This window comes from Felis catus, chromosome B4 (genome assembly GCF_018350175.1).
Source record: "Felis catus isolate Fca126 chromosome B4, F.catus_Fca126_mat1.0, whole genome shotgun sequence".
NCBI lineage: Eukaryota > Metazoa > Chordata > Mammalia > Carnivora > Felidae > Felis > Felis catus.
Window position 1 is genome coordinate 91,287,201 of NC_058374.1, and position 21,983 is coordinate 91,309,183.

The window sequence follows — 21,983 nt, forward strand, 5'->3', positions numbered from 1 at the left end:
ACTCACCAGAAGCTAAATCTATATTACTAATTTATTTCAACTTAATAGCTGGGAAATGATGCTTCGTGGAGGTCATGGGCCAAGTTGTGTCCCCCAAAATTCGTATCTCCCTTAGTCTACCTGAGCTGCCATAACAAAATACTAGAGACTGGGTAGTTATAAACAACAGAAATTTATTTTTCACAGTCTGGAGGCTGGGAAGTCCCAGATCAAGGTGCTGGCAGATTCAGTATCTAGTTAAAGGCCCTCTCCCTGGTTCACTGATTGTGTCTTTTCACTGCTACCTCATGTGACAGAAAGGGTGAGGAATCTCTGTGGGATCACTTTTGTAAGAGTACTAATCCCCTTCATGAAAGCACCATTCTCATGACCTAAGCGTGTCCCAGAAGCCCTACCTCCTCATATCATCACACTGGGCCTTAAGTTTCAAACTGTGAATGGAGGGTGGGGAGGGCACAAACATTCTATTTTACTACAAGGTACTCACCCCTAGTACCTCAGAATGGGACCACATTTGGAGACAGGGTCTTTAAAGAGGTATTAAGGTAAAATGAGGTCAGTAGGGTGGGCCCTAATCCAATATTAACTGTGTCCTTGTAAGAAGAAGAAATTTGGACACAGACAACTACAGAGAGAGAAAACCATGTAAAGACACAAGGAGACGATGACCATCTACCAGCCAAGAGAGAGACCCCAGAAGAAACCAATCCATGATCTCAGACTTCTAGCTTCCAGAACTGGGAGAAAATTATTTTCTTTTTAAGCCACCCAGTCTGCGGTACTTTGTTACGGCACCCTAGCAAACTAGTACAGTGAAGGAATCTGCCAGAGTTTGCTTGGCCACTGGTACACTGCTGTAATTTTTAAATGAAACCTGTACTTGGGGCGCCTGGGTGGCGCAGTCGGTTAAGCGTCCGACTTCAGCCAGGTCACGATCTCGCGGTCCGGGAGTTCGAGCCCCGCGTCGGGCTCTGGGCTGATGATGGCTCAGAGCCTGGAGCCTGTTTCCGATTCTGTGTCTCCCTCTCTCTCTGCCCCTCCCCCGTTCATGCTCTGTCTCTCTCTGTCCCAAAAATAAATAAACGTTGAAAAAAAAAAAAATTAAATGAAACCTGTACTTAATGTCAAATTTTATGTCAAAAATCTGACTTTCAAGAAGACATCTAACTTTTGGTATACTTTATAAATGAAATGTCATTAACACTTTAATTTTAATATAATGGGGAATAATTCTGCAGAATTTATCTTTTTTGCTTTTTCCTTTCTAAGTAAGATTAAAATTTCCTAGTAAAAGGAAACTTATACTTTAAAATGGTGAGGACACAAGTACTTTAAAATCAAAATCAATTCTAATGTTAATTCAGGAAAAATTTACATAAAGTCACTAGAAGATCAATTGATAGTCTTATCTACTCAAGAAATTATTTTTGAATTGCAGATAAACAATCTCTATATGGCAAATTTAGGATTGAAAAAACTGAAAAAGAGAATTTTGGTATCTCTTTCCTGAGATTCTAAATCAAGAATTTAGAAATGAGATATCACAAAGAATAGTTAAGATTTATATTACTAGAATATAATCTAGTAATTATATATTTATCATATATATGCATATAATTATAATTACTATTATAATTACTACTATATAACAGTAATACAGAGATTGCTATTATACTATAGTATAATACTGTACTATAATATTCTATATATATTATACTATACTATAGTATAATATTATACTCTATTATAGCAATGGCTCAGAAGTACATAGCATATACATAAAGTCACAAAAGTATTTGCTAGTTAATTATATCCCAAACTTTATTACTTAATGAATCAGTTTCCAAACACTGCTCTCAATCACTTTTTATTAACTGCTTCCAAAAACCGCAACAGATGCAGGAATAGATTGATGACATCCAAGTAGAGGCTGATGGCAGCTAATACATACTCTTCAGGTGACAGCCTATGCATCAGGGAGTGTGTGTCATAGATGATGAATCCGCAGAAAAGAAGGGCTCCCACAGCAGCCAAGACCAACTCCACTGTTTCGTTATAGAAAAATAACTACAGGCAAGATATTAATAAGTTTTATTTAAGAACGATATTAAGAATACTTGAGTTACTTGCTCTGAAGTTACACATGGTATGTACATATTTAATAATGCTTTACAACTTTAAATACAAATGTTAAACATAGAAAAAGGCCAGGCAAGTCCATCATCATCTCTGTTGGATGAAAGGATGAATGGATGAATCGATGGATATCCTCCCTTCTATTAAATTACCCACCTGACTTTGAACAGTAGCATTCCAAATATAAATCATTTAAAAGTAGATTTCTTTTTCAGAATTATGCGTGTCACTTGGAGGTGAGCAATTACAAGTGAGGGCCTCTTCCTATGTAATTTAACTGATATGTTCATCTTTCTTTCAATCCATAATACTGATTAACATAAGACCCTAGTTTTTTAAAAGGTGATTTTTAAGTCATTCTACATACAAGTGTTCCAAAAAATTATAACCAAGTATCCTATCACAAGAGTACCTCTTATAGCTTTTCAAGATTATTTATATTGACATGCCCAGAAGTAAATTTCAAGTTAGCATTTTAAAACAACTTACCTTCAAGATTCCAGACAAGCACAAAATCCACAAAACAGCAAACAGTCTATAAAAACAAAATATTAGTGATTTAGAATATTGTTCCCTACCAAAAAACTATGTAAATTGATGCAACATTTTCTGGAAAAAAAAAAAAATACATCCATCCTGACATTTGCCAAAGAATAAGTGAATTGTAAGAGTTCATAAACAGGGGCACCTGAGTGGCTCAGTTGGTTAAGCATCCAACTCTTGATTTCAGCTCAGATCACGATCTCACGGTTTGTGCGATCCAGCCCCTCATCGGGTTCTGCACTAACAGCACAGATTCTGCTTGGGATTCTGTCTCTCTCTCCCCGCTAACTTGTGCCCTCGTGCACTCTCTCTCTCCCAAAATAAATAAACTTAAAAAAGAGTTCATAAACATACAATGAATACTGTAGAATACTCAGAAATTGAAAAACCAGCTATCGACTCAACATTTGTTTTTATGGTGAACAAAACTAGATTAAAGTACCATTTTTAAGGTTTTCAATTGGAACACCAAAAAAACACTGATATAAGCAGAAATATCATTAGAAGCATTTTAAGCCAGAAATCAATAAAACTTTTAGAACAATGAACAAATGAAACATAACTATTTTTAAACCAAATAACAGTGTCAAATTAGTCTGTGAATATGCATATCTATCAAAGTTCCCAATGTACTATTTTATTCTAATGTATTATAGAACTTACTTTATGCACATAAATTTACCACTGCTATAATTTCATGAGTCACCATTCATACATATTATATATGATGTATAATGAGGTATTATAAAGTATAAACATACGACACAGGATATCTAAGCAGTCAGTCCTTTGTTATCAAATATGCGATGTGAATACACATCTGCTGCTTTAGGTCACAAGGAAGTACTGGGGTCAAATGTACCCTTCTTCCTTAAGTAAAAAACACACAAAACATGAAATAACCGTTTTCAGTCCCTGAACAGCAAACAGCATGGCACAGTAGTTCCTGAGATAAGGGAAACAGAAGAGGTAAGCTCTATAAGTGACCCAGCTGGAAAAGAGTTTCCGGACCACAGTGTAGGGACAAGAACCCATATGAAGCCCTCTGGTCTCCCTGAATTGAGGAGGTGAGAATTCAGAAGTCAGAGAGGCCCACATGGCTAGAATTCGCAGAGCAAAGTTCCAGAAAGGAGAGAGCTGTAAGCTAGTTGGCTCTGGTGATATGCAGAGTCCCCTTTAAGTCTTTAGCTGAGCACAGATCAATGCATACTCCTGAGGAAGTGACAAAGGCTGGGGAAAGAGAAGCAGGCAGAACAATCCTCAGAGCCCAAACGGGAACAGGAATAAGTTCGCCCTAACCAAAGTGGAAAGACCTCCTAAGACGTGGGGTCTGAATAATTCTTAGAAAGATACTGTCTCAACAGTGGGACCAAATTAGCCCTAACCTAAACACTGTTTTGGACCCACCTAACAGTGTTTAAAAACAAGCATCAAAAGGTTCAGGCAGTTTCCAAGGAACTTAACAGCTTAAGAGAAGAATAAAACCAAAGATATTTAAAGGAAAGAAAAAAATCAACACCCAACAATATAAAATTTACAATGACAAGCATCTAATAAAAAACTAAAAGGCATGCAAAAGAACCAGGAAATATGACCTATAACAATGAGAAAAATCAATCAATATAAATAAATTCAGAAATGACACAATGATAGAATTAGTAAATGACATTAAAAAATATATTCCATATGTTCAAGGAGTTAGAGGAAAGCGTCACCATGAGAAGACAAGGGGAAGATATATATTTTTAAGACACAAACTAAACTGAATTTCCATAAATGAAAAATATGTCAAAAGAAAAATATTCTGGTTGGAATTAACAGCAGATTAGACACTAAAGAAGAACACATTACCAAATTAAAAGTAGCAACAGAAATGAACCAAAACGAATCACAGAGAGAAAACCGAGGAGAAAAAATAAATAAATAAACCAAGTATCCATGAACTGTGGGACAACATCAAGAAGCCTAACGTATATGCTGATCTCAACAGAGAAGGCAAAACCTAAAAATGTTTCAAGTAACAGTTCCTGAAAATGTTCCAAACATGATGGAAATTTTAAACTGACAATGCAAGCAGAAGAAACATCAGAAAACTACACCAAGGAGTATCATAATCAAATTACTAAAAATGTTAATCAAATTACTGAAAATTACTGAGAAAATATTAAAGGTAGATGGAGGATAAAAGACATTATGTACAGAGGAACAAAGATAAGAAAGACAGAAGACTTCTTGTCAAGAACTACCTGAACCAGAATACTATGGAATGATATCTTATAAAATATGGAAAACAGGAAAAAAAAAAAAATCACCCAAACCTAGAATCCTACACTCCATAAAAATAACATTTAAAACCAAAGGCGAAAAAATATTTTTTCAGACATGCAAAAGTTGAGATCAAGAGACCAGCACAGTAAGAAATATTAAAAAGAAAGCCTGCAGGCAGAAGGAAAATATAAGATGGAAATTTGGATCCACACAAAGAAATGAAGAACAGAAATGACAAATATGTGGGTGAACATAAAAGATTTCATGTATTTTTAAGTCTCCTTAAAGGATAATTTAATGTTTTGAACAAAGATAATAATATTTTACGAGGTGTGTAACATATGTGGAATTAAAAGTTACAGTAACAATAGCACAAAGGCAGGGGAGAGGACATGGAAGTTTGCTATACAGGAAATGGTATATGACTTAGAGGTAGATGAGGATGATTTAAAGATGTGTACTGTAGGGGGCTCTGACTGGCTCAGGTGGTAAAGCATGAGACTCTTGATCTCGGGGTTGTGAGTTCAAACCCCACGTTGGGTGTAGAGATTACTTAAATAAATTTTAAAAATGTGGAGTAAGAAGAAAACAAACAAATAAATAAACAGTAAAACCTAGAGCAACCCCTACTTAAAAGAGCTATAACTAATAACTAATAAAGGAGATAAACAATCCGAAGGAAGGAAAAGAGGGAAAAAGGTACAAAGAACAGACAGGACAAACAGCAAGAAAACAAATGCTGAGATAGTAGGCTTAAATTCAATCAGATCAATAATCACATTAAATGTTAGTAGTCTACTCCAATTAATAGCAGAGATGGTCATACTGAATTTAGGAAAAAAAAAAAGCAAGAGCCAACCATATACTGCCTGTAAGAAAACTATTTTAACTATAAAGCCACAAATCAGCTAACAATTAAAGGATGGAAAATGGTTTATCATGCTAACATAATTAAAAGAAAGCTAAGGTATGGGGCGCCTGGGTGGTTCAGTCGGTTAAGCGTCCGACTTCGGCTCAGGTCATGATCTTGCGTTTCATGAGTTCAAGCCCCGCATTGGGCTCTGTGCTGACAGCTCAGTTTCAGATTTTGTGTCTCCCCCTCTCTCTGCCCCTCCCCTGCTTGTGCTCTCTCTCTGTCTCTCAAAAAATGAATAAATGTTAAAAAAAAAAAAAAAAAAGCAAGCAAGCAAGCAAGCAAGCTGAGGTAAGTGTATTAATGAAGTACTTTAGGGCACAAATATTACCAGAGATAACTACTACAGAGTAATAAAAGGATCATCAAGAGGACATAACAATCCTAAATGTTTATGCAAGTAAAAACAGAACTTCAAAGTAACATGCAGCAAAACTTGCAGATATGATGAGAGAATCATACACTAATCCGTACTTGTAGTTGGAGATTTCACTACTACTTTGACATTAATTGATAGAATGAGCACACAGAAAAGATTGGTTAAGCACACAGAACACTTAAACAACACTATATCGATGAACCTGACTTAACTGACATTCATCAAACACTGATCCAACAGCAACAAAACATACATTCTCTTTTAATGCACAAAGAACATTTACTAAGTATTGTAAGATGACTCTCAATAAATACCTAAGGACTGAAATCATGCAGAATATGTTATTTAACAACAAAATAAAATCAGAAATTAAGTATATCATAGTATCATAACCCAGTGTGGTGAATTGAGGGCATGGTGAGATTCCAGCTCTCAATTCCCTTGCTGGAATAGCCACAAAATTTCTACTGAGACATCTGGAAGACCGAAGTTAGAATGACGTATCATAACAACACATAGTATAGATCCTTCAGGACTGAAATGGACTCAGAACTTGCTTTTCCACACTTAAACCTTAGGAAAACTCCAAAGCTTCTGCACCAAGGAGTATGGGGAAGGTGGCATTAAGAAAGCATCTGAGGTTTTACTCTACTCACAAGCTAATAATGAGGTGGTCTGGCACAGTTTCACGGATGCCCGTAGAAAACATGAGGCCCCTAGGTCTGATACAAAGGAGTTTATTACAGCAATAGCAGTTGTTAAAGAACAAGCACAGTAGATTGGTGTTGTCAGAGCAGAGAAATAAGAGAGCTAGTAGAAGGCCGAAGAAAGAAAGTGCGACACTGGCATTTAAGATTTCTTCAGTGGAACAATCCCTAGTGACCACAAAGTCTGCGGTGTAGCCATGGCAGGGAGATGAAAAGTTGCTGAAGAAGAGGGCCAGACACACTGAGCAGCTAAGGTGATAGATGGGCCTAACATGTGGTTCGATGCTAGAGTCTTCAAACAATGAGGAAAGCTTGGGGTGCCTGGCTGGCTCATGGGACAGCATGCGACTCTTGATCTCAGGGTTGTGAGTCCGAGCCCAACGCTGGGTGTGGCGGTAACTTAAAATAACAAAAAATAAAAAGAACGAGGAAGGCCTGAACAAAGGGAATCAGTGGCAATAATGAGGATGATTAGGAAGTATGGAGCCAGACAACATGCACCTCAGAGCAATGGATTTCTAGCACGCTAAAGAAATAACGAAAGTGGCACTAGGGGACTGAAGCAGTTGGCAATACTAACCCCCTACCCAAACTACATAGGGTGTGTGCGAATGAGCAGCTAGAGAACAATGTTCTCAAGGAGGAATCAAGTTTCAACTGAAATAAGAATAATATATTATGAAGAGGCTGAAACATAAAGTAAGATTATTTACCAGAACTGGATTTCTAGAGACTATACTAGAACGGATGGGAGACAGGGAGCACATGGAGACCGGCATGAGAAGAAGCAGAGAGCAAATCTTTCACCGGATGTACCACACGAGTATGTATCCACACCACAGCACTAAAAGCAGGAAATGGAAAAAATATTGCCTGTAAATCAAACTCCGTTCTAATACAATGGTTTAAGCATCTTGCACAATTGTCAGTGTTGGATGACTAGTTGTATCTTATCCCAACAGAGATTTCTGGTAACCTGGATTTCCAGGGGGAAAGAAGGGGATGAAAGAATGTTTACCACAGTAGACTTTTGTAAATTTTTAATGTTGTAACAGGAAAAAGGACAGACGATGCTCGGGTGATGATATGCCAACAGGAAGCCATTATGAGCTTAGAAAAGAATAGATGCATTCTTACCAGGTGAGGGCAACACTGTACCATTATCCTATATAAAAAGTATCATTCCATATATTAGTTTGAAGATACAGGTTAATCTAGATAGGTCAAAAAGGCTTTAAAGTTCATGCAGGTATCACCAACACCTGGGTTTCTCCCACATAGAAGAGAGTGGATGGTCTTGGTAACAATGATGTTAAGACAAAGGCCTGGGGGCACCTGGGTGGGTGGCGCAGTCGGTTAAGCGTCCGACTTCAGCCAGGTCACGATCTCGCGGTCCGTGAGTTCGAGCCCCGCGTCGGGCTCTGGGCTGATGGCTCAGAGCCTGGAGCCTGTTTCCGATTCTGTGTCTCCCTCTCTCTCTGCCCCTCCCCCGTTCATGCTCTGTCTCTCTCTGTCCCAAAAATAAATAAACGTTGAAAAAAAAAATTAAAAAAAAAAAAAAAAAGACAAAGGCCTGAATAATTTAGTAAGTTCCATAGCATTCATAGAGCATACAAGCCTAGCCTCTCTAGAAAACTGGGTTTGTTTGTTTTTTGACATTCCCGTTCCTTTCAATATAGAGCGGAAGCAAATGACTCAAAGCCACTTTCCGTCTCCCTGTATGTTCTGGGAGTAGAGCCCGGCCTTAATACTCAGAGAGATGACCTCTCATCACCCTCCATTTTAGAAGGCAGTATCCAAAGCTAACAATATAGCACTTATCTTAGGACAACCTATAATGTTAAGGATATTTATCTATCACAGTCATGAACATATAACTTACCCTGCTCCAAATTTGCTGAAATCTCTCTTAGATTGCAGAGTATATGCAGTCAAACCAAGAAATACGGCAGTAGTCAGTATAAATGCTTGCAGAATAATATATATATCATAGAAAGAAACTGTAAAATTAAAAAACACTGATTAAAAATGCACTTAAACATACTCAACTTTAAACAGCATTTTCCCCTGGCATTTAGCAGAAATGCTGTATTTTCTTCGGTACTACTTGCCAATAAAAATAGAAGACTCTTTATCCAGCCTTGGAAGGTAAAACCACACCCACACTGCAATAAACAGGCTCCAAAATATTCATTCATACAAAATAAAGGGGTCACATCATTATGAAGTTAAAGAGACAACTGGAGAGATATGACACAGCCAGGTGGTTTAGGATTTGGGGGATACGGTGGGATGACTCCCACCATCTCTGTCCCAGCTGAGTTTTATGACGATCTGTGGTGACTGTCCTTTATTGACTTAAGTATCAGTAGGGATGAATGGGGTCCTGTGGCTGACTGGGAATCACCGGGCAGTAGCAGCAATTCTAGCAATCAGCTGCTTCATTGCATAATCCAGTCCATCAGCCCAAATCAAAGAAACTAGGCAAGAAAAAACACTGGCACTGTCTGGGATTGTCTGCCATTCATCAACCCTGTAGACAACAGGAACCAGCCACTAACTGCATTATATCCATACTGCATCATCTTGGAATACAGAAATGGGGGTTTCCTGAATATATACCAAATTCCCTTCTGAAATTTTAGAATGAACATCTGAATTGACCATGGCTATTGTAATTATAACACAACTGCTTAACATTTTAACAAAATGCTAAATTGTAACCTCTTTAAAGGAGGTTAAGTACTTTCAACCAAACCATTTAAGTAATTTTTAATTTTTCAGGGATTAATTTCTATTCTTAAATACTACATATAGAATTTCTCTATTTCTGGGGCGCCTGGGTGGCTCAGTTGGTTAAGCATCCAACTTTGGCTCAGGTCATGATCTCACGGTCTGTGAGTTCGAGCCCCGCGTCGGGCTCTGTGCTGACAGCTCAGGGCCTGGAGCCTGCTTCAGATTCTGTGTCTCCCTCTCTATGCCCCTCCCCTGCTCATGCTGTCTCTGTCTCTCAAATATAAAATAAAACATTTTGGGGCGCCTGGGTGGCTCAGTCGGTTAAGTGGCCGACTTTGGCTCAGGTCATGATCTCGTGGTTTGTGAGTTCGAGCCCCACGTCGGGCTCTGTGCTGACAGCTCAGCGCCTGGAGCCTGTTTCAGATTCTGTGTCTCCCTCTCTCTGACCCTCCCCCGTTCATGCTCTGTCTCTCTCTGTCTCAAAAATAAATAAACGTTAAAAATAAATTAAAAAAAAAAAAAGAATTTCTCTATTTCTATCGTTATAGGATCAGGAAGGTAAATGCAGAGAAGGAAAAACATGAAGTTATCTTGTCAACAATTTTAGAATGAGATTAGGTGGAAAGGATATTATAATTAAGGAGGAAAATAGAGTTCTCAGATTATCCCATCTGTGTATGTCCACCCCTATTCCAATAACCCTGAACTAGGAAATCTTTCTCCTCCTATATCCATTACACATGGTGGGAGCCAGGGAAGACAGAGATGGACTTGATAATAACATGGATAGTAACATTAATAATAATGTTAATAATAATAAATAATTGGGGCGCCTAGGTGGCTCAGTTAACTGTCCAAGTCTTGATTTCGGCTCAGGTCATATCTCACAGTCAGGAGACTCAGCCCCACCTCGGGCTCTGCGCTAAATAGGGAGCCTGCTTAAGGTCCTGTCTCCTCTCCCTCCACCCCACCCCTGCTCACTCATGTGTATGTGTATGCATGCTCTCTCTCTCTCAAAATATAAAAACTTTAAAAATAATTTAGAAAAAGGAAAGGTTCTACCAAAAATAAATATTAAGTAAATGTTAATAATACTTCCTTTCTATGTTGAGAAATTTCAATCCTATTTATTTTAGTAGTTATTATTATTGACTTATATTGATTCCTTTATAAAAGAAAGAAGTGAATTACCAAACAATATGTAGATTCAATAAGACTGGCTTAGGTTAAAAGCAACAATGACAAAATAGGAAAAGACAAATATGTTACACATAATGATTAACAATTAACTATTATTGTAATAGTTAATTCTAACTTTTTTGGTACCCTAGGTTAATCATTTTGAGACTATCTGAATTTTTATTAATATTAAGTCATGGGGACGCCTGGGTGCGTTTGGGTGTCCCGACTTCAGCTTGGGTCATGATGTCACAGTTCATGGGTTCAAGCCCCACATTGGGCTCTGTGCTGACAGCTCAGAGCCTGGAGCCTGCTTCGGATTCTGTCTCCCTCTCTCTGCCCCTCCCCTGCTTGTGCTCTGTCTCTCTCAAAAATAAATATCCATTAAAAAAAAATTAAAAAAAAAAACAGTGAGTCATGAAAATTTTTACTTGAGGCATTACATATGATACATCAAATAATTACGACAATTCATTTCTTTTCTTTTTTTTTTAAACAGACACTTCTTTCAAATACATATTTAACACCAAATATAAAACAGAATTACCAAGTTTCTTATAGTGCCATTCAATAAAATATGATGTAATAATGAAGCACAGTTCAGTGTAGCAATTTGAGAGGCTCAGCTCATGTGATGAAAATGTATGGCTCAAAATATATTTTATCAGTTCCTCCAAGGCCCCTTTAAATCGGGAAAACATTAGCTGTCTTGTTTTTTATAAACGGATAAACACACATGAATACTGTTCTCCATTCTGCTGTTTTCTTAACTCTTTTCCACTTCCTCTAAGCTTAGCTGAACTACATAAACATTTAATTTTGCTTATATTTTAGGAATTCTTCATCCTATGCTATATATTTGAAATATGACATTTCATGAAGTTAAGCTTTAGTCCCAAACACCTTTTCACACAAAAGATTCATCCACATTAAAAAGTTAACGTAACATAAGAGAAGCAGAATTACGGCTTACCAACAAAGGCCACAGTCAGAGCTTCGAATAGTGTCTAAAAAAAGAAACTAAAATTACACAGATGCACATAAAATTTACACTAAATCATGTACATATTCCAATTACTAAGAGTTCAATGTGATTCCATGTTTATGATCTCATTTTAGCTTCAGAGCAGCCTTTGAATTACACGGGACATTTGGTAGGCCCACCATAATGAAAATGAGACCTCAAGGGCACCTGGCTGGCTCAGCTGGAAGAACACATGACTCGTGACGTTGGGGTCGTGAATTCGAGCCCCACACTGGGGAGATTACTTAAATAAATAAAGCTTTACAAAAAAGTAAAAAGAAAATGAGACCTCAAAGTATTGAGTAGGAGTATTTAGATTCTAATCGTGATCCTTAAACCCTAACTAGAGTTTTCGTATCTGTAACAGGAACAGAATAGTATAGGAAATTCCATTTTTCATACTCTCTGTAAGTAAAAAGAAATTACAAATGATATGCCCATCCGTAAAAACTTCTAGTGGCACACACACCTAGGAAGAATAAAATATTTAGGTAGCACTTTGGTGTGGCAGTCCTGAAACCGTCCCCCAGTATTCTCTCCTTCTTCCCTAGTAACAGAATTTTTACCTGGACGCATAGCTGTTCAGGTTAAACATTACATTTCTCAGCTTCCCCTGCAGCTAGATCTGGTCATAGGACTTTATTGTAGCTAATAGAATGTGGGTGGAAAGGTGTACAACTACTAAAAACAAAGGGGCTTGCTCTTCCCTTTATCTTCTCATTTAAAGAAAAAACTTTTTTAACGTTTATTCACTTTTGAGAGAGACAGAGCATGAGCGGGGAAGGGGCAGAGAGAGAGGGAGACACAGAATCTGAAGCGGGTTCCAGGCTAGGAGCTGTCAGCACAGAGCCCGACGCGGGGCTCGAACTCACAAACTGTGAGAACTGAGCCACCCAGGCGCCCCTCTCATTTTTTTTTTTTTTTTAAATAACTGGATAGAATGTGGATATTAGCGGTGAGCTAACTTATGCCACACAATGCTTAAGGAGTACTTGAACTTCAGCAAGTGTCTGCGCCCCTGACAACTTCACTAAACAGTCATGCAGATTTTTACATGAAAGAGAGGTAAGCCATCTTGCTTCCCCCATGTCACATGCAGCTGAACTCATATCCTAATACAAGATTTAGGGACATTGAGTCTTAATCCTCCAGCTTCTCTTTCTCCTTATCTACATGCCTTTGTTTCGTCTGACATGCTTACTCTAGTTAGATTTTACCAACTATCTGATTAGACCATATCACAAAGCCAAGCCAAAAGTAACAAGCAGTGGCTGTATACTCATAGTCCTGGGAGAAGCCCTCCCGGTAACTCTCCCCACCTGAAATCAAGACATCTAACAGAACTAGAGCAAAAATGGCATTAGAAATGGGCACACACGTGGAGGCAATGAAGCCACCACCCCATTTTGTCATAATGCTGTTGGCAGCGTCAGGGAAGTGGTAGCAAAAGATGATAGAAAGATTTTTTTTTTTTTCTGGGCAAATACGATCGTACCACTTTCCTGATACTTGTGACATGACTTGAGGTAAGAAATCCTACCCCCTACTCAAGTATCCAAAGGAAACGGGACAGGATGAACAGGAGAAAAGATAAGACTAGGAAAACATACCACCACCCCAAAATAATGCCCTCTTTTAAGTATGTGAACACACACACACACACACACACACACACACACACACACACACACACACCTTCTAAAACAAGATAAGATCCACCTCCTTGCTTACTTTGGTAGAGCAGGACAAAGTAACCTCGTATCAGAGGTCTCTGAATAATCTGAAATGTATTTTACATGCTTCCTTAGTTGTTCACCCATTTTTAGCTATGGGTATAGGAATAAGTGATCACCTTGCCCACAAGCATTTGGCTAATGCTTTTCTAGTAGGTTCTCTCTCTGCTGGACAAAAGTCAGTCCATACCAGAGAGAAATCAACCAGTCTTTTTGAAAGGAGGCTGGCTTTATATAGAGTTGAAGAGGAACTCCATATGACAGTTTCTTTTTATGACCCTCTCTCTCTCCTACGACAAAGATGAGTGGGGCAGGAGTTGGTATCTAACCTTAGGATTACCAACCCGTGTATTGGTTAACAACCTACAATGTGACCTGTGCCAATAATAAGCAGTGCCAATCAGATTCTTTCTCACCTGGGAATCTAAACTTAGAGAAAGAAGTTATGGCAGCAGGAGCTAAAGCTAAAGGTTAACGAACCATATGAGGGCCCACAATGCACCATATAAAAACTAAAGATAGCAGGGGCGCCTGGGTGGCTCAGTTGGTTAAGCGTCTGACTCTTGATCTCAGCTCAGGTCATGATCTCAGTGTGTGAGTTAGAGCCCCTCATCAGGCTCCGTGCTTACGGTGCAGCTGACAGTGCAGAGCCTGCTTGAGATGCTCTCTTTCTTCTCTCTCTCTCTGCCCTTACCCCACTTGCTCTCTCTCTTAACAATAAATAAATAAACTTAAAAAAAAATAACTAAAGACAGCAAAGAGGAAAACTATGTGTAAGGACAACTGTAAGGTAGAAAAGAGATGTTACAGAAGGGGGGAGAGACTCCCAGTTCTTGCTTCGAATTCCCTACAATAGCATCATTCCTGGAAGCTTCCTCTAGTGTTCCTTGTCTAATTCTTAAGGCCCCTTCTTGGGGGGGTTCCCAAGCTCTTATAAACTTCACATTACTTGAGATAACTTGGGTTAGGGTTCTGATACCTGGCAAACAAAAGAACCTAAGATTTAAATGAATAACCTGTCCTATAATTGAAATTTCTGAAGTCATGAGCTTTTGTTTCATCATATTAACATAAACTTGTTACCAGAATTCACAAACTTTCTTTAGTTTAAAGCATTTTAATCTGGTAAATAGCATTTTCACTCTTATTTGACGATAAAATTAGCATTAGTTTGAAATGTTTTGAAGTAAATTTTTAGGTTAGAACCCAAAGTCATATTGGATATGAGAACAAGAAAAATAATTTAAAAGATATATAACTTGAGCCTTACAACTCATTCTGGTCATATTATAGGATTGGGTTTTAATAGGTAGTAGTTTGGGTTTTAATTTTCACAAACATCTAAACAAACATGACCTAAAGTTAAGTTCCCCAATTATGATTTTATTTATTTATTTATTTATTTATTTATTTATTTATTTATTTATTTAGCAAGAGAGAGCACAAGTAGGGGAGGGGCAAAGAGAATGTGAGAGAAAGAGAATCCCAAGCGAGCTCCATGAGCCCAATGCTGGGCTTCAACTCATGAATCCATGAGATCATGACCTGAGCTGAAATCTAGTCAGACACTTAACTGACTAAGCCACCCAGGCTCCCCTCCCCAATGATGATTTTAAAACAAATTAGTAGAGCACATCAACTGAGCAAAATGGTCCTTTAAAAGAACAGAGTAGTAAGATAAAAATAACACTGAGGGGGTGTCTGAGTGGCTCAGTCGGTTGAGTGTCTGATTTTGGCTCAGGTCATGATCTTACAATTCATGCGTTTGAGCCCCATGTGTGGGGCTCTGTGCTGACAGCTTGGAGCCTGGAGCCTGCTTTGGATTCTGTGTCTCCTCCTCTGCCCTTCCCCAACTCATGCTTGCTCTTTTTCCTTCTCTCTCTCTCAAAAATAAACATTGGAAAGAAATTAAAAAATAAGTAACACTGAGGAGTTAATCATAAAGATTTGAATTTAAGGTCTATGAAATTAAGGCTATAATTTTTTTCTCAAGGAAATCACAGAATATTAGGGATACAAAGCATCACAGGGATAATCTACTCTAACATTTTCATTTTACATATGAGCTAACTAGGTACAGAAAGGCTAAACACCCTGCCAAATGTCACATAACCAGATGGTGGCAAAGCCAAGTCATGAGAGTCCAATTCATTACTCTTTTCCACTATGTCATAATATCGATAGGAAAAAAAAAACCAAAAAACTTTGAAACTGACAAAGGTTAATTTTAAAAGACTAGAAAGTTACAAGTAATTTCCTAAGATATTTGAATTTATTAAAAACTCATTACTTTTGTTTTGCTACTATTCATTACATATGTACTTGCACTCAATGAAATAAAGAAAGTTAAAACACAAGAATAAAACGTTAAAGTAACAGATACTGCCAAAATACTCACAAATCCAAAAAGCAGGTACAGGTTAAGGGGATGCTTATGTCTGTTTACAGTCAATGCTAAAATCAAACCCAAAGATCCGAGGGCAAACACCAAAATTAAGGCAGGACTAAAAGACATAAAATTAAAAGCATTTTTAAGCTTAAGAACAGTATAAATAGTATTAACCAATAGAATAAAATCTGTCTGTTGTATTTGTGTGTATTTGTGGTGTGGAAGGAACCACACCAAACTGTCAAAAGAAACTATTTTCCCATTCAGGGAATTTGAGGAGTGTGAGCTGGGGAAGAACAGCAGGACAAAGAAAAGAGCCCATAATAAATGGGGAGTACTTTTCCTTTTTACTTCAGGAAATTTCAGCATATTTGAATATTTTTGCAATTAGCATACTGCTTTTTAAAACTGACATAAAGAATAGCTATTAAATAATAAACAAATTTTATATATATCTACTATGTAGCTATCATTTAAATTAAAGGACTTTACCTCAAATAGCAAACTAATTTTTTGGTAGGGGAAGTGATGATAGAAATTGTCTACTTCCAAGAAAATATTCATTCTTTCTTTTTCCTTTCTTAACGTTTGATTTATTTTAGAGAGAGACACAGTGTATGAGCAGGGGAGGGGCAAAGAGAGAGACACAGAATCCGAAGCAGGATGCGAGCTATCAGCGCAGAGTTTGGTGCGGGGCTCGAACTCATGAATGGTGAGATCGTGACCTGAGCTGAAGTTGGACGCTTAACCAACTGAGCCACCCAGGTGCCCATATTTTTCCTCTAATACAAAAAAATCTACATAACTTTTAGCTATGGAAATAATTATTTTGGAGGTCAAATCTTAAATTAGGGATGAACCACATGAAGCTCCTTTGGAAATTTCTCAGTGAAATTATCCTAGTCATGAGCCAACACCAAGATAAGTTAAACACACGGTTATTAGTGTTATTCAAGCACTGTCTTAGGCTTTGAGGACTGGGCATAAGTACAATAAAAGCAAAAACATTAAAATTCAAAACTGCATACAGTAGGGATGCCTGGGTAGCTGGGTCGGTTAAGCGACCAACTCTTGATTTTGGTTTAGGTCAAGATCTCATGGTTCATTGGTTCGAGCCCCGCATCAGGCTGTGCTGATGATAGTGTGGAGCCTACTTGGGATTCTCTCTCCCTCTCTCTTGCTGACCCTCCCCTGCTCATGCTCTCTCTCTTTCTCTCAAAATAAATGAATAAACTTAAAAAAACCTGCATATAGTAAAAATTCTTAATTTCATCAGAAGATGAAAATTTAACCCTACAAAACTGTCAGCTAAAAAGGTCAGAGGTAAGTACCATGTTGCAGAACCTTTTCTTTATCAGAACTAGTCTTACTCGTAAGAGTTAATAATGAACCTTTTTTACATTCTAACCTCAGAATAGAGGAAAAAGCGAACTTTGCTTCTAATATGCACTTTTGATCATAAGCAGCAGCAGAAAATGACTCAAAATCATCTTATCACCTTACCTCTCATGTACAAATGTCCGTATAGACTCAAAGTATAAAAAAAGAGAAGATGTCACTGTAGTTACGAGCACTTGCAGAGAAAGGATGCTGTAGACTTTTCTTAGAAAGCCTGAAAAAGAAAATAATTACACATGACAGTATTCTTAAGCATTTATCACAGAACAGCAGGAACAAATATGTTCTTAGAAACATTAAATTTTTATATATAATCTGTAAATCTTAATGCAAATAATGTAGTCTGGAACTTAAACTAAAAACAAAAATACTTCCAAAGAAATCACAAACTGTAAATGATAACTATCCCTCAAGAAGCATGAGTCTAGGGGGGCCTGGGTGGCGCAGTCGGTTAAGCGTCCGACTTCAGCCAGGTCACGATCTCGCGGTCCGTGAGTTCGAGCCCCACGTCAGGCTCTGGGCTGATGGCTCAGAGCCTGGAGCCTGTTTCGGATTCTGTGTCTCCCTCTCTCTCTGCCCCTCCCCCGTTCATGCTCGGTCTCTCTCTGTCCCAAAAAATAAATAAACGTCGAAAAAAAAAAAAAAAAAGCATGAGTCTAAAAAAAAATTAATAGGCCAGAATAAAAATGTTTTCAACCATGGGTGGCCTGGCTGGTTCAGTAGGTAGAGTATGTGACTCTTGATCTCAGAGTTTTTTTTTTAAGTTCGATCCCCATGTTGGGCATAGAGCTTACGAAAGAAAGAAAGAAAGAAAGAAAGAAAGAAAGAAAGAAAGAAAGAAAGAAAGAAAGAAAGAGACAAAGAAAGGAAGAAAGAAAAGAAAAAAGAAAAGAAAAGAAAAGAAAAGAAAAGAAAAGAAAAGAAAAGAAAAGAAAAGAAAAGAAAAGAAAAGAAAATGTTTTCATCAAAAGGAAAAGAAAGTATAAAACACTGTTTGTACACAGCAGCATAAACAAAGCAAAAGATTACAAACAGAACATTTCCAAACAACAAGTCTATCTTGAAACTGAAAAGCTAGAATAGAAAGCATATGGTTAGATACAAATTTTAAAAAGACATCTTAATTTCCAAGCCATGCACCACTCTTCCCTTCCTCACTATGCTTTACCCACGCTAGCCACCTTTCTGTTCCCCAAGCATGCCAACTCCTTCCTATGTCTGGGCCTTTGCCCTTGTTATTTCCCCTGCCTAGAATGCCTTTATCCTTCTTTAGATGGCATGGTGGTTTAAAACAGCCACCATTTTTTGACACTCCGTTCAAGAGATTCACTTCTAACAACAAAAATAAGGCAGAAGTGACAATGTATGGTATGCCTAATGCTAAGTCATAAAAGGTAATTTTTTACATCTTAGTTAAAAAAAAAAAATAATACAGCCATCCACTTGCTCTTTCTTAGAGGACTCACTCTAGGGCACTGTTGCTCAAACTTCCTTTTTTCATTATTGTGAACCTAAGGAGCCTTCTGGACATTACTTTCCTAATAGTCTGCTGATAAAATTTTAATGCTGCATACATCTGTTTATGTACCACGGGTCTTCGGAAGGCTAAAATTATCGTAAAATTTGAGATTTTTTTGCCCTCCACCTCAAGAACAAATTTCCGCCCCCTTGGAGGCAATATTGTCCCACTGAGAGTGAATGCTACAGGAGCCAGACCTTCCAATATATCTCTTCATCTGGCTGTTCACCTATATCTTTTGGTAAACTGGTAGAAGTGTCTCCTTGAGTTCTGTGAGCTGCTCTGGCAAATTAATCAAACCCAAGGAGGGAGTCATGGGAACCTTCAACTTACAGCCAAGTCTAACAAGTTAAGGGTAACCCGGGGACCTATTAGTTACAATTGGCATCTGAAGTGGGGTGGGAGTATTCTTATGGGACTGAGCCCTTAACCTGGGGGATCTGTTACTATCTACAAGGAGACGGTGTCAGAATTGAGTTCAATTGTAGGACCCACAGTTGGCGTCATGGAGAATTGCTTAGTGTAGAAAAAAAAATTTTAAAAACCACACTTTGGTGACCAGAAGTGTCAGAACTGAAGAGTTCTGTGCGAGCAGTGAAGAGAAACACAGGAGGACGAACTGGGTTTTTTCCCTACTCAAGGGGGAAAAGCAAGTTTGTCACTAAAACACGTATGATCCAGCGATTCCACTTTGGGGTATGTACATAAAAGAACTCAAAGCAGGATCTCAAGGGGGTACTGTGCCACATGTTTATAACAGCATCATTCATAGCAGGTGGAAGCTACCCAAGCGTCTACCAACAGATAAAGGGATTAACAAAATGTAGTTTATTTGCACAATGGAAAATTATTCATCCTAAAAAAGTGCCGTCTGACACACGCTACAAAATGGATACACCGTGAACACTTGCTAACTGAAATAAGCCAGTCGCAAAAAGACACATACTTCATGATCCACTTATATGAGGTATCTAGAGTAGCCAAATTCATAAAACAGAAAGTAGAATGGTAGCTGCCAGGCTCTGGAGGAGGGGAAGATAGGGAGTTGCTTGATGGTATAGTTTCGGTGTTGCAAGATTAAAAGGTCATGGAGATTGGTTGCACAACAAGGTGAATATACTTCACACTACTGAACTGAAAAATGGTGGAGATGGTACATTTTTAATGGGCTGTGTTTCACCACCATTAAAATCTTAATTTAAAAAAACTACGCTCATTGGCCAAAACCATTCCAAAATTCCATTCCAAGAATAAAGATGTTAGGGATCGAGATTCTTAATGCATCAGATCTTCATAATTCCTTTTGCGGAACAAATTCCAGCCACAGGGATAGCCTGAAAATGTGGGGCAACTTCTGTAATCAATTGGCTGAACTAGAGCGGGCAATGAATTCCACTTACATGAAGGTAAGCATTTTATTTTTTTTAAGCATTTTAAATTCAACATAATTTCTGCCCATTAAATACTGTATAATTCCTTAAAACGAAGATTGCATTTTGATTGACCTCTAAAGCTTCCATTTCCAGCAACTGCGTCAGCGAATCCTCAAACTTAGGTGGCGTTCCAGGTGTTGCAGAGACTAGTGAACAAGAGATATGGTCCCTGCCCTCACAGATCCTACCATCCAGTAAAGGAGGCAGACAAGTAAATAGAAACCTGAAACGCGATCACATCCCCTACACCAAAGACGTGCCGGCAAGTAACTGCATTCAGGCGGACGTCACCATGATCGCATAATAAACTTATTTTCACCTTAAAAAGTAACCTTTAGTTTCTTTTAATATAAAGACGCCAAATTAAGGCTGCTGAGGTTTTCATCTACCCTTTCTACGCGGAGGAGGGAAAGGATTAAAGTGGGACGGGCTGCTGCTCCGGTTCTCGGTCGCACAGCCAGGGGACCACCACACCTCCCTAGAGCCGTGCTCTCCCCGGGCGCCCTGGCGGAGCGGAAGCGACACATCCTCCCAACTCCCGGGGGAGGGCGCTCTTCCCAGGAGCCCGGGGCCTGGGGGAGGCGAGCTGGAAGCAGGGCTTCCGCTCTGAGCTCCTGGAGACCCGTGCTGGCCTGCCAGCCCTGCCCGGGAGGCGTTGTCCCCGGAGGCCGAAAGCCGCCCCCAGAGGCCGACGACAGCGCAGCAGCCCCACGCAGGGCGGCCCGAAGGGGCGGGGGGAGACGTACCCATTCGGATGTGCACACTGGCAGAGGCCACGCAGCTGCCATAGTTGAAGTCATCCTCGATCGAGGAGCAGGGGTACCGGGGGTCGGGGTCGGCCATGTCGGTAGCAGAACCCCAGCCACCCCGCCCAGCGAGGCCCAGTACTCGGGCTCAACGGCCTTCGACCCACTTCCGGGATGAAGCAATCCAGCCCCAACTAGCCGAGTCGCCGCGCCCATCGATGCGCAGCACACGCTCATCGATGCGCTCACCTCAGCGCTTCAGTTCGGCTGGGGGCAAAGGAGATTGCTTCAAGTTGGGGAGGGAGAGAAAACGAATGACGTTGTTCGCATCATCCGAAGTGAAACTTTTCTCAGAGTTTTCTCAACAAGGTGTTTCAGATCCTCTCGCCAGGAGAGTTGCTGAAAGCTATAGAACCGAGGCCCCATCCATCCATCCTTTCAACAAATCTCATTCACATATTCCGTCCATAGTCCACACGGGAGACACACTTTTAATTATATATTTTTTAATGTTAATAATAATCCCTAAGTTTCTTGAGCACTTTCTCTAAAGGCTTTCTGAATGAGATGATGCTTAATCCTGGAAGACAAGAGCCAACCAGAGAAGAGTGGGCTGATGCAGGTAGGTAGGTTCTCAAGAGACCAGCATCTGCAAGGGGTGGGGAGATGGGGAACAAAGCTCAGTTAAGGTTAGATACAAATGACAAAGAATGAGACTAGATAGGGGCACCTGGGTGGCTCAGTTGGTTAAGCGTCCTACTTCGGTTCAGGTCATGATCCCAGGGTTCACCAACTTCAGCTCAGGTCATGATCTCAGGGTTCACCAACTTCGGCTCAGGTCATGATCTCAGGGTTCGTGAGTTCAAGCCCGATGTCCATT

At 39.2% G+C, this 21,983-nt stretch overlaps 1 protein-coding gene across 1 annotated transcript; it reads right to left on the bottom strand.

The window, feature by feature from the left end:
- Window positions 1-1,795: 1,795 nt before the first annotated feature.
- TMBIM4 (transmembrane BAX inhibitor motif containing 4) lies at window positions 1,796-21,281 on the bottom strand. Its single transcript, XM_003989005.6, has 7 exons — window positions 21,104-21,281; window positions 17,511-17,619; window positions 16,017-16,122; window positions 11,835-11,868; window positions 8,829-8,946; window positions 2,626-2,671; window positions 1,796-2,067 (listed from the first exon to the last, which is right to left on the bottom strand). Exons 1-7 carry the CDS (start codon window positions 21,198-21,200, stop codon window positions 1,861-1,863), a joined length of 717 nt encoding a protein of 238 aa, XP_003989054.3. The 5' UTR covers window positions 21,201-21,281; the 3' UTR covers window positions 1,796-1,860.
- Between the last annotated feature and the right edge of the window lie 702 nt (window positions 21,282-21,983).

Bases quoted from the DNA above. Each gene is read 5' to 3' on its own strand.
- TMBIM4 (XM_003989005.6), bottom strand. From the start codon at position 21,200: ATGGCCGACCCCGACCCCCGGTACCCCTGCTCCTCGATCGAGGATGAC. The intron at 17,620-21,103 runs GTACGTCTCCCC...TTTCTTTTTCAG, and splicing joins CAGTGTGCACATCCGAATGG to GCTTTCTAAGAAAAGTCTAC. The intron at 16,123-17,510 runs GTAAGGTGATAA...TATGTCTTTTAG, and splicing joins CGGACATTTGTACATGAGAG to TCCTGCCTTAATTTTGGTGT.